Source organism: Drosophila navojoa, chromosome 2, assembly GCF_054131105.1.
Source record: "Drosophila navojoa isolate 15081-1374.11 chromosome 2, UAZ_NAV_1.0, whole genome shotgun sequence".
In the NCBI taxonomy this organism is placed as follows: Eukaryota; Metazoa; Arthropoda; class Insecta; order Diptera; family Drosophilidae; genus Drosophila; species Drosophila navojoa.
This window is the reverse complement of record NC_142890.1, coordinates 11,329,674-11,344,828: the sequence shown is the minus strand read 5'-3', so window position 1 is coordinate 11,344,828 and position 15,155 is coordinate 11,329,674. Positions and strand designations below refer to the sequence as shown.

General features: G+C 41.7%; 2 protein-coding genes across 7 annotated transcripts in view; one reads left to right on the top strand and one right to left on the bottom strand.

Moving 5' to 3' along the window:
- The window catches only part of mesh (sushi domain containing 2 mesh), an 85,334-nt gene that overhangs the window by 11,122 nt on the left and 59,057 nt on the right, over positions 1-15,155 (top strand). For 2 of the 6 annotated variants that reach the window (XM_089256270.1, XM_089256269.1), the window contains exons 5-14: positions 2,561-2,738; positions 3,119-3,256; positions 4,377-4,545; positions 4,613-5,207; positions 7,480-7,602; positions 7,703-7,861; positions 7,927-8,671; positions 8,738-9,156; positions 9,213-9,400; positions 9,488-10,427. In XM_089256270.1, the coding sequence (XP_089112396.1) occupies positions 2,561-2,738; positions 3,119-3,256; positions 4,377-4,545; positions 4,613-5,207; positions 7,480-7,602; positions 7,703-7,861; positions 7,927-8,671; positions 8,738-9,156; positions 9,213-9,400; positions 9,488-10,416 (3,643 nt within the window). In that variant the 3' untranslated portion in view covers positions 10,417-10,427. Of the gene's footprint in view, positions 1-2,560; positions 2,739-3,118; positions 3,257-4,376; positions 4,546-4,612; positions 5,208-7,479; positions 7,603-7,702; positions 7,862-7,926; positions 8,672-8,737; positions 9,157-9,212; positions 9,401-9,487; positions 10,823-12,186; positions 12,608-15,155 lie in introns of those variants that run through there. The other 4 variants (XM_018113108.3, XM_018113107.3, XM_018113109.3 and 1 more) reach the window with 4 other exon arrangements.
- Gycbeta100B (guanylate cyclase soluble subunit beta-1-like) overlaps positions 14,366-15,155 on the bottom strand; it is a 59,853-nt gene continuing 59,063 nt past the window's right edge. Inside the window, exon 18 of the mRNA XM_018113113.3 lies at positions 14,366-14,487. The gene's annotated coding sequence lies outside the window, so the exon portion shown is untranslated. The remainder of the gene's footprint in view (positions 14,488-15,155) is intronic.

Here is a 15,155-nt window from a genome sequence, read left to right as displayed (position 1 = left end):
GCTTACTTTCACGTGCAGAGCTCGCTTCGCTTTTGGCTGCTGCGCGCGCATTTTTAGGCCGTGTGACAATTTTGTGCTTTATCTTTTTATTATTATTGTTTTTTCTGTTATTTTTTTGTTGTTCTATTTTGGCTTGAATGTCAATTGCAGACATTTAAAGTTTCATGGCAAAAGCGCACAGCTGCCTAAGATGGAGGCAGCCTGCACAATGGGCATGGGGCTGTGCATAAATGATAAACTATGCAAGTGCAAGTGCAGCTGCCTTTGTGTGTGAGTGTGTGTGTGTGTGTGCGTGGTGTGGTTTTTGTATGTCTGTGCGCAGTTGTCTCTTTGTGGCATGAGGTTTCTACTGTGCGGTTTTTTTGAACATGCCGTTCTTTTGCATTCTTTTTTTTTCATATATAAAATTGTATATGCGCTGCTTTAAATGCAAGCGGCTCAAGGGGTATAATACATAGATATGACAGGAGATTTTCAGGATTATTCTTTTGATAAGAGCAGGCTTTATTAAGTTTAAGCATATTCTTAGTTTTAAAAAATATTTCTATGCATTTTATTGTTATGCATTTATTTTAAAATACAAATTGACTCAATTCTAATTAATAGGAGCGTCTTAAAAAACACAAAGAAAACATTTAACACATCCTTGAAGCCCTTAACTTTCCGTTAGCTTATTTAAATCGCCCAAGTTCTAATTAAATGGGAAGTTCTCTTAGTATTAAAGTTAAGCGCTGATTCTCAATTTATTTCTTTCTCAATTTCTTTCTGTAGTAGTAGAATTACATTTTTATTTAGTAGTAATATAAAAGTAGATAAATTCAAAATAAATGCTTATTAAAATAGTTATATTATAATATCAAAATATCACTCGTTTTTTCTAAGTAGGTAAATTAAATATTTATATATATACATATTGTTTTTTGTTCTTATTTCAAGTCTGGTAAAGTTCTAGTTTAGTAAAAGTAGTTAAATTTTACTTCTTCCATTATAAAAGACTCCCATCAAATTTTTCGCTCCTTTTTCCCCCACCTCTAGCAGATTTAAACCAAAATTGAAAAGGTTCTTGAAAATTGCAAGAAATTCTGTGTGCAATTTATGCAAACTTCTTTCGGGCACTTACTAGATATCTGCTGGGCGCATACTGCCTGCCAGTTATGGCATCTATATTTACATGCTGGCATTTCGTGCGGCTGCTGTTAGCCATTTTCGCTTGTGCCTGTGTGTGTGTGTGTACGTGTATGCTTCTTTTTTTTTGGCCATGTTGGTAGCTGGTTGCGCTAACAATGTGGACAGCATGTGTTTTCAGTCAGTTGAGGCCGAAATGCAATTTATTTTCGATTGCCAGCTGCTGTCAGTTATAATTTATGAGAGCCATAATTGCATCAGCTGTATGAGTGTATGAGTGTGTGTGCAAGTGTGTGCGTGTGTACAATAGACATCGGATGTGCGATATAGAGTAATAGGATATATGTTAATAAGTTTCTTATTCTCGTGTGCATTTGATGCGCATTTATTGCACTTTTACATATATTATTTGCATTTTGTGAACGCGTCGATGTGTTAATAAATAAACATTGCGCATACGCCGCGTGCGCCTCGCAGCTGCTCACATGCGTGATGAATGCATGTTCATTCATGGACACGCTGCACAACCGAAAGAAACAAAACTAAAATGAATATCGGCCCACTCTGTGCCTGTTGTTTACATGCATCACAATGTCGAGCGGCTGCTGCTGTTTAAATCAACAAAATCAATAAATTGTTGCCTGCATGCAAATAACGCAAGCATTTATCAATGCTGGCGCCGTTGCACAAATATTTCACTACGTTTGCCATAAATATTTTGAATTTCATTTAATTGCAATACAGTTCGTTTATCAGCTTTTTACTTTTGTCTGCCATGAGAAAGTGAAATCGTAAATGCTTCAAATTTAAATAAAATACCCATAAAAAGTTGTATCAACCATTAAAGAATTCATACGCAGCGAAAAAGCAATTAAGTTTAGACATTCTGCGAGGCATACCAAATAGAGAAAGAGAGAGAGCGAGAGCAACCATTCTATGGCAGGCCAAAACTGACTTCATAAATAGAACAGACCGAAAGCGAAGCATGTCTGCAATTTGGTCTATTCGAGTACATGAGATATGAAGGCTAAAGAAATTCTGATTGCAATTGGCATCTCTTAATTGTCTTCTCGAGAGAAAATGATTCTGTTTTTCTTTTTTGCAAAAAATACGAATTTTAAATGGAAGTTGAAAACAAAGACGTAATGCTCATTCGCATATACGTAATGAATAATTAAGGAATATGAATCATACGCCATGGTGGCTGGGCTCACATTTGAAGACTTTATATGTATACATATATATTCATATGGATAGCGCAGGAGTTTGCTGATTTATATGCCAAACATCAAGTCCATTTATCATCTGGCCTGCCAAATCCGAATAGCATCTGCTCTGCCCGGCTGATTTGATTTCGGCCCATTCAGCTGTGCGCTTATTACTCACTGCTCACACATTCACATACTTATAAATTCATATTTATTTGTGTTTGCAGCGTGGTACGTGATCTGATGGGACGCACGGACCGCTTCGGCGTCGAGGTGCGTGAACGCACAATGTGGGACATACGCACGGGCGTTGTGGGCGCTGATACCTTTGTGCCCAAGCACGTGGTGATCGCCACCTGGAAGAATGTCTCCTTTGCCGGCGGCATTGATAACTCACTCTTCACGGTAAGTTGAGCGAAATAAGACAGAGATGAATGTGAGATGCTCTCTTTAATATTAACATGATTTATATATATTAAAACTCTGTTACAATGATATTCCCTATGGAATCTTTTCATCATAAAAAGAAACAAAAAACATTCATTTCACTTTGTTAACGATTGCAATTACTAAAAGTTATTTTTGCTAGCAATTGCATTCAAAACAATTTCACAAAAAAATTCATAGCATACTTTTCTGCGCAAGTTAATTGTGTGCGAATGGCAGCAAGAAAGCTAACGGCACTCAGCCATAGCTGGCTTATTATTATTATTATTATTTCTTTTTACTAACAACATTCCTTCTCTTCTCCCCCCCCCCCCCCCCCCCCCCCGCGACTTTTGTAGACAAACACTTTCCAAATGGTCCTGGCCACCGATGAAGTCTACACCTATGTCATCTTCAACTATGCAGTTCTCAATTGGCTCTCGCACACTGAGGCAGGCGGCGATACGACCAAGGGCGAGGGCGGCGTGCCCGCATTCGTAAGTCTCGCAAATAGGATAAATTCTATTGAAGCACTCTAATTAAACAACACGCTTTGGCATGCGTTTTGGGTCGCACCTAATTTAGAAATTACATAATGAAAAATTTCCACAAATTTTCGCACACGCACGGCTTTTAAGCTACAAGCGACGCGATTTTAATTAACGGCTGCCAGGCAACGGTAAAGTTTTCCATTGCACTTTAGGTGCACGTTGGCAGCTTCTCCCTTTGTCAAGCGCTTTCATGTTCGGCTTTGTTAACTGAATTTTCGCAGAACATTTTTTCTCCAGATATTATAACATATATGCTCGTGCATGTGCTGGCCCTGAGTGAAATTATGTGGGCAGGCATTTCGTTAGAATGCTCAAGCATGTAGCCAAGTGTGTGAGTGTGTGTGGGTGTATGGGTGTGTGGGTGTATGGGTGTGTGAGTTTATATTCAAATAATTTCTAATTCAATCGAATTGTTTTATGGCATTCAATTCCATTTCTAAAGTCTACTGCTATAAATGGCTGGCAAGGAAATTATTATGACAATGCATATAGATAAGGCTTAACAAAAAGGGCATATTAGTTTAATGAATTTGGCCAGGTTGCAATTAAACGGAAGATAAAGAGGGAAAATTTAAGGCCATCGAACTGAGCATAAATGAAGATGGAAAAGTAATGGGAGATAAGCTAATAAAATGATATAGATATAGATAAGGGATACATATATCAGAAATATATGATAAATAAATATGAATGAATGAGTATATTATAATAAATATATATAGTGAATATCGATTTAAAACAATATTTTTTATGCATATATACATACATATATATCATTATATTTATCTCCAATTTTCTATCAACTGAGAGTAGCGCATTGCTTAGTCGTCACAGCCATAACTTTTCTGCACTCTACTGTATCTTTGCGGTGTGTATGTTGTTGATGGCAACTTACAAATTATAATTAAACGCACTTTGGCAACATAATGGTCAACAAGTTGTTGGCTAAATTGCTGCTCTTTGGCCGAGCGTTACACAAAATCGAATCGAGTTGTTCGAGTTGGCTACTAATTACAATTTAATTGCGGCTGGATATTAATATCGATTTGCATATCTGCTCATGTAGGTCGGCTTCAATGCTGGCAACGGCACTCAGGCCTATGAGTATAAGCCGTACAGCCAGAACATGGTCATACGGGACTTGGCGAATCGGGGCTGGGGCAACGGATTCCCTGGACGGCATATATTCCGCATCGACGAACAGATTTTGATTGGGTCGTGCAACAAGGATATCGGTGCGTATGATTAATGGGCTTTGTCGATTTTCAGTTTTGCTTTAATTATGGCTTCTACCTATTGCAGATGCTGCGCTTCTGCCGCTGACATTTGCGCCCGAGTCGGGCAACATGCTGGGCGGGCAGGTGGTGAACATAACGGGACCCTGCTTTGACCCGAACATACGCGTTACCTGCCACTTCGACACGGAGTCTGTGCTGGGCACCTATGTGGATCGCAATCGTGTGATTTGCGTGCAGCCCTTCCTCAAGGCCGAGGGCTACATCCGCTTCCAGATCTCCGTGGGCACGCAGCGCTTCAAGTGGCGCGGCAAGTACTTTGTGGAGACACCTGCCGCCGCCACCGAGAAGATCTTCTTTGCCACCGACGATGTGCACAAGCGCAATCCCAGCGAGATTCGCATCAGCTGGAACGCCTTCAACTTGACCTCCAATCTGAATGCCAATGTCATGATCTCCCTGTGGGGCTACCGCGAGACAAAGATCGAGCCGCAGCTGGAGTACATTGATGTGATCGAGGCCAGCCTGACCAATTCCGGCAGCTATGTCATCACGCCCTCCAACTATATAAACCGCCACAACATCAACAATGACATGCAGTTCGGCTTCCTTCAAATCAATCTCACCCAGCCGGCTCAGTACTCCAACCTGGCGCTCAGTCCGTAAGTAGTTGAAATCTTTCGCTTAAACTTTTTAGAAATATTTATCTTTTATTGATGCTGGAAGGGAATCAACAGTTGCCTCATCTCACAAACTTTTCTTTACATTTAAGTATTCAATTTTGAGTTTTTTATTTGTACCCAATCGAATGAGTTTTTTCTTAAATATTTACTTTAGCTAATGGAAATTTCTGTTCTATAGCAAAAAGCCGCCTAATTCGATTAGTTAAAAAATGCGGCAATGCGAGTTTGGATCTTTGTCTAGTCTTTAAGTGCTGTCTCTTGCTGCTCATACGCTCCGTTGGCTGGCTGGGCCACTGTTTATTATATTTTAATTGACTTTCAGCTGTGTCAGCTGCTAGCCGGCTTCGGCCCCTCCCCAGTGCTGCTCGTATTTTTATTCAATTTACCACAGCAATTGCAGAGTGCTGTGTGCAGCCACATAGCTCGTCCTCACGTCTTTGGGGACCAATCAGTAACCACTGGCATTGACTCCTCTTCTGGCTCTGGCTCTGGCTCTGGCTCTGGCTCTGACTGTGGCTCAGTTGGCTCAGTCATAGATGGCTTATTATGACACTTTGTAATTAGACGAGATGGCTAATCAATAGCTAAGTGAAATGTGTTCACCATGGTCACAGCCAGCTCAAATTGTTGGCGTGCTTGACGAGCGCCCGCTCGCCCACTCACTCGCTCGCTCGTTTTTTGCTAATTTGCATAGCTCTCTTTAGAACAAAACTCCTTGTGCTACTCGCATACCCTGTAAACATGAAAGTGTAGGGTAAGAAGTTTTTTTGTTGTTGAAATTTAAACCTGTCTTCATTAGATATATAGATATATAGAGTAGATTCCCTTATAGTTCAGCTACCAACAGGGTATCTGCTCATCGAATACACTTCATCCACAGCTTTCGAACTTGTTTTTGCATTACGCCCTTGTAATTATTTCGCACTTAAACTTGAAGTATTTGCAGCAGTTAAAAGCTCACAAAAGACGCTCGTAATAACATTTAAGAGGCAATGAAATTCCTGAAAATGGTCGAGCTAATCGCACTGCAAGTGAATTACTGCGAATGCCAACAATAGCCAGGTACTCCGACAATACCTGGAAGTGTGTCAATGGATTAGACCTGAGCTGATTAGATCTATAATTATTTCAATATATTTAGCAGCGTGCTGCTTAGGCATCTTAGTTGAATGCGTCTCTTAAGTTATTATGATGCTATGAATTGTGTAGGTCAGTCAAGGAGAACTGTTTGATGTCTTTGTCTGTAAGTCTTACTTTATAGTTGTAATCGTAGCATGCAGTCTTAAATTGGCCAAACCAGCTTGAAGTTACTTAGTTTCTGTGAGCGGCTTAACTTTGTATTCATTTGCTAGAAACAGGCCGGGTTTCTTTATTTTGAATTAATTTCATAATTCATCAAGGTTAATTTCCTTCCTCCTTTGAGATCATGTGTTAGAGTGAGACAACTCTAGTCTAGTCAAGTCTTCAACCACTGTTAAAGCTAGATATGACACTGTTAACAAAATAGTGATGGCAATGTGAGCTGTATATAAGACGTGTAGCTATCGGTATGCAACATTTGTGATTAAATCGAGTATAAACAAACTAAACTTGACTAAAAAAAAATAACAATAAAATAGTTTTATTTGATTGAGCCTTATTTCCCTTTTTACATTCATATAAAGCTTATGCTACACATGATTTATAAAACAGTTCTAAAGCAAGACTGAAGCAAGTAATGAATTTATGTAGATATTGTGTTAGATTTTAGCTTTTACCCTAAGCAAAGTCAATTCCACTTCAAAGAGCATTCAATCTTCGACTCGCCAACGATTCCACTTCACTTTTTTGTTTGCTTTTGTTTTCTTTTCTTAGGGCGCTTTGGTTTATGATACCTTTGGGTGTCGTTAGACTGTGCTACAGTTTCAATGGGGCACGTGGCATCAGCCCATATATCATTTCGTTTTAGTTGCATCTGTGTCTGTGTGTGTGTGTGTGTGTGTTTGCGCGAATTTAATTTACATTTGATGAGCGACACGCGCGCTTATAAATTTGAGCTGTTCGCATCGGGCCATCAATTGGCTGGCCGCTAATGCCATTATCTTGTGAATCGAATCCTATTAAGCCGTACTCCTTAATTGGGTGTTTCGAGCATGCAGTGCATGCAAATGCAATTAGCATTTACAGTTTCGTTGTCAATTGCTGACAAGGCCAGCATGACGTATGAGTAATGCGAGTGCTTAGCTAATCCACCATTGTTTCACTCTCACAGCACCCTATGGTCCCGCCCGATTCCACTGGCCTGGTACATGGCGCCGCAGTGGGAGCAGAAGCACGGCAAGCGCTGGCCTCGTGCTCTGTGCGATAATTGGATACGCGCCGACAGATTTCTCAGGTAAGTCATGGCAACTGCTCTGCTTATTAAAGGCTGAACGAGTTTCGGGAGCTCAGCTCCTAGCTCGGGTAAGATTACTAATCGAAATGTGAAATTGCAGAAACTTTGCCGCCGACCTGCCGCTGTGCCCCTGCACACTGGAGCAGGCGGTGCTCGACCTGGGCCGCTTCCGACCGGACCGTGAGTGCGACAAGGACTCGAATCCTAGCTGCTTGCGTCACAGTGGTGCCATTCATTGCGTGGTCAGCGGAACACCAGTGTAAGTAGTAATTTATTTGTCCACTCTCCCAATCGACTTCATTAATTTCCCTTCTCCCCCTTTAGTGCCCAAGGTGCTGAGCAGCAGTGCTGCTACGATCGCTACGGCTTCCTGATGCTGACCTATGACCAGATGTGGGGCTCGCGGCCGCGTCGCATTCACAACCTGGGCAAGATGCCCTGGAATGAGGCCAGCAAGGTGCCCTCGCTGTCCATGTGGTTCCATGACATGCGTCCGTTCTACTCCTGCTGCTTCTGGCAGGAGGAGCAGTCCGTGGGCTGTGAGACCTATCGCTTCGAGCGTCGCCCCTCGCAGGATTGTGTTGCCTACCAGGCGCCTGGCATTGCTGGCGTCTTCGGCGACCCCCACTTGATCACCTTCGATGGCAGCGCCTACACGTTCAATGGCCTGGGCGAATTCGTGCTCGCTCGCAGCACGGACGAGAGCGAACGCTTCGAGGTGCAGGGCCGCTTCCAGCAGCTGCCGCCCAACTACTATGGCCAGGTGATGGCCACCCAGCTGACTGCCCTGGCCATGCGCGGCAATACGACTACCACGATCGAGGTGCGTCTGCGTCCGCTGCACGCCCGCTGGCGCTATCGCCTGGATGTCCTGGCGGACGGACGCAAGGTGTACTTCGATCGCGAGAGCTTGAAGTTCCAGCACTTTGATGGCGTCACGGTCTATACGCCCACCTATCTGCTCAACCAGTCGCAGGTGGTCGTGCAATTCGATGCGGGCATTGGCGTGGAGGTGGTTGAGAACGAGGGCTTCATGACGGGACGCGTCTTTCTGCCCTGGAAATTTATTGTAGGTCGTTCGCACAGCAGAGGATAACATCCCTATTAATATGTGATTTTGTTGTTGTTGTTGTAGAATAAAACGGCGGGGTTGTTCGGCAACTGGAGCTTCAATCCCATGGACGACTTCACGCTGCCCAATGGCCAGGTGGCCTCGATCAACCTGAACGACCAGCGCAGCTTGTACAACAACTTTGGCCTCAAGTGGATGCTGACGGATCGGGATGTGCCCAATGTGGGCGCAGCGCTGTTTACGCGAGAGTTCGGACGCATGGCCAGCTACTACTCGAATGCCACATTCCAGCCGAACTTCGTCATGGACCCCGCCGACTTCCTGCCCAGCAATCGCAGCTATGACCTGGAGCGTGCCGAGGAGCTGTGCGGCGAGTGTGCGCAGTGTCAATATGATTATGCGATGACGCTGAATCGAGACTTGGCCCACTTCACCAAGAACTACTATGACAGTCTGGTCAACATGCAAGCCGAGAACGCCAAGTGAGTCTCCACTCTTAACTAGAGAGAATCTTTACTTTACTTTGCCTCTCTTCCAGGCGCGTTGTCTCCTGCGGCGTGCTGCAAACGCCGCGCTTCGGACGCAAGCTCAGCTTTGACTTTATGCCCGGTGCGAAGGTCTCCTTTGAGTGCAACGAGGGCTTCATTCTGGTCGGCGATCAGCGGCGCGAGTGCCTGGCCAATGGCCTCTGGAATCTGCCCGAATATGGCTATACGGAGTGTTTGCGTAAGTTTTTCACCTTCCCGCTTGCATCTGAGTGAAACCATTTTGCCTTGAGCCGTCTGAGCTGACCTTGTTTTGTGTTGCGCATAGGTGAGGTGTATTACACGCGTCGTATCGCATTCATTGCAATTGGCATTATCCTGCTCGTTATATGCCCATTGATGCTGTGCATCGTGTGCGGTGTCTATCGCTATCGTCAGAAGCAGCTGAAGGAGGATCCACACTGGCAGATGACCCTGCCCCGCTCACGTGCCGGTTCGGCGCGCAATTTGCGCGTCCTGAACTACGATCCCGAGGACGATAGCGATACCGATGCGAGCACGCTGAAAAAAAGTAGGTCCTACGATAAAGTATATCGCACGAACGAACCATTACCGGGCAAACCGCAAATTGATTTTCCAGCTAAGAAATGGGATCTGGACATGCAGGACGAGGATGTGACCTCATCGGAAGGTAGTGATAATAGAACTAGCACAAAACTAGCCAAGGATATTTCCTACATTAATCAAAATAACGTTGCCCACGCAACAGGTGAGAAACCCAAGCAGACCGGCCGTCGCTCCCTGCGCTCCGCATCCGGCACCGAACTGGACCAGCAGCAGGAGGGTCAGCGCGAGCCGGAGGAGGACGACGACTTCGACGAGGCCGACGTGCACACTGGTCAAATCCATCCGGCTGGCTATCATCAACCGCTCTCGCCCGAGGAGGCCGACCAGCTGCACCAGCAGCAATACAGCCCCACGTTCAGCGGGGTCGACAGTCGCACCAGTGCAGCCAGCTCCATCAACTATACGCCCCAGTCGGCGGCCCAGAATCGCTTTGGGGGCGTGCCCGTGTTGCCCAGCAACACGCAGTACTACAATAGGCCAGCCTCGGGTGTGCCGGCGGCAACAACAACAACTGCCACGCCTCTGCGCGTAGCGCCCACAACGACACTGACGCAGGACAGCGGGTTGCCCTCGCCGCCGCCCTTCACCACATCGCCAACACCCTCGGTGCAAAAATCCACAGAGGTTTAGCACACGCACACCTACACACACTCACACCCACACACACACACACACACACACAAGCATTTGCCTTCCCTGCACAGGCTAAAAAGTTCAAATTTTGTATAACTAATTTCATATATCGTATATATAACATGTATATTTTTATCTAAACTTAAATAATTATTATACACTCTGCTAATTGCCCCACCTGTCATCAAAATACCTTTATTAGTATTTTTTGTTGTTGGTTTGTTTTTGTTGCCATGACCTTTAAGCAAATACCTCCCACGCTGTGCTCAAATAGACCAGACCGCATCTAATTTTCATTTAAATACCTCATGAATAATCAGCTTAAGCGATTACAATAATGTGTTTCGTCAATTTTTATGCAATTTTCATCATTTTATAAATAAAATCTTTGTTAATAGACGTACTTTTCGCTCTTTATATCTATAGATTATAGCGTGCTCGGATAATGCCAATTGTTACATGAATCTTGACACTTCGCTTCACATCTCTCGTTATCAACTCTAAAGTATATATATAAATTGTAAAATTCTGCTAGCTGGGTTGAAGTACCTGTCCTAAAGCCAACTAGCGCGAATCGCATGTCAATTTTCTGTAATAATTTGCATAACGAGCGTTGCCGAATTGCATTCCCTATATACACTAGACAGCAAAAGAAAGAAATGTTAGCTGAGAAAGAGAAATATATTTTATTTAATATTAAGAGAATGAGTTTTAAAAATTGTATCGATACTTATCGATTAGTAGCTTATAAATTGATTATGGGCTCAGTTTCTAGACTACTAGTTCAGGACCTTTCAAAAAGTCCTTGAATCAGTTTATAGTTCCTCTACAAATAATATAAGACTTGATAGTTGATAGTTTATATCTTCTCCCATTTCTATTCAACAGCAGCAATAATAATAGCAAGCTAATCTCATCTCATTAGTTAGATCTATATTTTGTTGCACAGTGTTATGTGCATTTGCAGTGCGAAGAAATTGCTACGAAATTTATAACGAAGCAATGGGGTCAGAGCCAAAGACATTAATCTTGAGCCAACTGTCACGTGCTTTGGTGTCCGCCCTGGACGTGAGCCATGACACGCTCCCATTCTCTAGCACACACACACACTCACACACACATAGACATACAGGGCGTACTGCCACGCCTCTTGGCAAATGTATTGTGTGCATTACGCTGTTGTCAATCAATCTTGAGCAAATTGATGGACAAGTTGCCGTTAGTTATCTGCGAGTGAGTATGTATGCGTCAGTGTGTGTGTGGGTGTGGGAATGCATGTGTGTGTGTGTGTGTGCTTGGGAATGTGTGTCATGTCTGCCATGGCTTTGAAGCACTCGCGCACGACAGTTGCGCTCAGAAGTAGGCAACCAGTTAGAATCACTTGGAACACTAATGGATGATACGTCTGAATGGTTGTTAAATTTATGAAATATATTGTGAGTATATTTCATATGCTGGACAAGCAACATATTCAGCGTGTAGTGGATCTTTGAAGGTATATTCTATAGTTTTTCACATGCAACAAAATATTCAAGTAATAGGAATCGAGATCGGAGATTAGAGATTAGCATATTTAAAGAAAATAATATAAACTAATATAGTCAAAGTAAATTTGTTCATTATATTGAGAAGCTACTGGGCATTGCACACGCTAACCGCAATCTGTTGGCCTTTATATTTAGCTAGAAAAAAAAATGGTTTCAGTTAAGGCCGCCATTTTGACTATCAACTTTTGTTATTTGACGCCATTTGGCCAACATCTTACAGGTCACGAAGAGCACGCGGCACGTGTGGCAAGCATCTCGCTGGGCATGGTGCTGCTCATTGTGATACCCAGCCTGCTGCTGGTGGTCTGTGGGGCCAGCTATTGGATACGCGAAAGAATTGCCAAGGAGGAGGCGGAGGCAGCTGCCGCTTTGCTGCCGAAACGCCCCAAGCGCGTGCTGAGAGGGAATGTGAATGGGTCTGGGGCTGGGAATGCAAATGGAAATGGAAATGGGATTGCGAACGAGATTGAGAATGAGCAGATTTGATTAGCACGCTAATGAGGCGAATAACGCAAATCGTGTGATGGGATTTATCTCTGTGGTTGTGTCAGCTGTCGACTCGCGATATAAAATAAATTTAAAGCCCACATCAAATGTGCAGTATTTATTATTTATGTAGTTGATAGAATGTTTAAGTTTGTTACCGAAAAAAAAAAAATATATATATATATATAAATAATAAATATATATATTTATTTACAAATCAATTTTTAAACTGAAAGGCTTTTTATGTAGAAAGTAAATATAAAAAATAAAAACTATTCAAAGTAGACAATGTGCATGAATAAATACCGGCAAGTATAGAAAATAATTCCGATGTATATCATCAATATATTCAAGTATAAAAACAACTTTCAAAACTTTCAGGGTTCAATTAGATATTTTTATTAATATTTAGTTTAGGTTACATATATGCATGTATGTATATATATATTTATTTATTTAGTTATCATTATATTATTAAAATATTTAACATTTACACATTAAGTAGAGCAAGAGAGTGAGAGACAGAAGGAGAGACTCTCGAGAGAATAAGTAGAGACAGAGATGCCCTTTCAGCTTTACCTGCATAATTTACAATATATCGAGCTTGCCGCGAACTCTCTCAAACTGCGCCCAACTCTCTCTATAGAACACGTGCAACAAACGAACAGCTCTATGCGATCTATGGCCATAACTATATATGTATTTCTTACAGGACTTATATAGAACTCTTTCAGCTGAACAGTTTAGTATCTAATGGATGCTTTATCTTGTATATATATATTTAGTTTTCTTATAAATACATATGTTTTTCGCCTTCTATAGCTGTGATTACACTGTTGATATTTCGGGATTATAATGCTTGCGTATTTCTTGTATCTCCTCCTCGAATCGGCTGGCTTAAGAACTATAAAGCTATTTTCAGTTTTAAGTATAGTTTTACTCGTAGAGATTTGTCTTCATAACACTTATAGATGTATATTGCCAATAGTTTAATAAATGTACACGAAATTTCACAAATAATATATTTAGTATTTTAGTATATTTACTTAGGTATTTGTTTTTGTTTATTACTGGTTCTGGATGCGCTCAAATTAGTTTTTATATTCGTTTGGTTAGCTTTATATTTACTTAAGATATTTGACTTTTGGTTTGCTGTAGATATTACATACACGTATGTATGTATGTACATATATATATATTTCGTATTTATTTGGTATTCTTGTATATATTGAGTATTTATTTGGTACTTCATTTGGTATTTATTATTGGTACTTTATTTGGTTATCTGGTTAGTTACTTGATTACTTGATTACAAGTTTCGTCTTTGGTGCATTTGAGTTAGCTAACATTTGGTTATCTGGTCGGTAGCCCTGTATAGAAGTTGGGTGCAAAGCCATTCCATAGATTCCATGTAAATAGCATTCAGTGTATTCAGCATTCAGCGTATTCAGCATATTCAGCATTAGGTAACCATCGACTGTGCTACAGTTGCTAACGTACATTTGGTGCCTTGTGGTATACTTAGTTATTAACGAGTTAAGTTTCGCTTAATTAGTGTCCAATTTGTGGATTAGAATATTTGCCTTACTTGACGGACTCATAGACATGTTTATACAGTTCTTTTTGCGTATGAGCTTTTCTTTAGCAGTTTCAATAAAGTTCTTGTTAAGCATACTTATACAGAGTTAGAGTTACATATAGTATGTATGTTTGAGTAGAGCCTACATAAATTACATCTATAGTACAAAGCACAAAAAGTTCAGCCTAAGAAACCATCACAAAGTAGAAAAATAAATATAAACTCACGTCTCGAGCTTATTCACAAAATACACTCATAAAAGCCTCGACGCATAAATATATGTATGTATATATATATATATATATTTAACTCATTTATGATTTCTTTTCTATTGTTTGGTTTTTATACAGTTTGAAATACTCGTTCACACACTCGCACACACACACACACCTCTCTCTACTTACTAATTACAACAGACGAGTAGTTACAATATGGCTTGCCTTAATCTGTCGATTGCTGAAATGATAAAAGAGCATATATATGTAATGTATATAGTATATATATGTACATTTATCTGTATATAATTGAAGCCTTGTGCAAATGAAAAGTTCATAAAGTTTTTAGCCTGGCCATAAATGCGGTTGAATTAAAAATCAAAACCCAAAACGACAGCGCCTTTTATTTGCGCTCTATTGGGCTCTGTTTGTTTTGGCTTTGGTTTTTATTCTTTGTTATACCCTCTAGAATGGGTAAGTGGGTTAAGGGGTGTCAGGGTTTTGCTAGGCTATATATTTATCTATATATTTATAACATTTTCTCACATATATCTCTATCATTTGAATGGAACGAAAGTGAGTGTTAAGCATTACCTTGTGAGAGATGTCCGTTTCATTATCGATACTCTTTCGGCTAATTACAGAGCACCTTCTAGTCAGTCATGTTGCATTGCTCTCGGCGCGTTTACCTATTTTTTTTGCTGCTTCTGGCTTTCTATGCGCTTACAATTCAATTTGAACCCTTTACGGCCAATTACGTTGCCAAGCCGAGCCGAGCCAGGACAGGCAGGCGAAACCGAATTGAGCCAAGCAAAACAGAGCCGGGGCAACAGTGTCAGTGTCAAAGTTGAAACCTGGCCGCAGCGTGGCAACTTTTGTTGTATGCCTCGTTTCGTATGCCAACGGCGT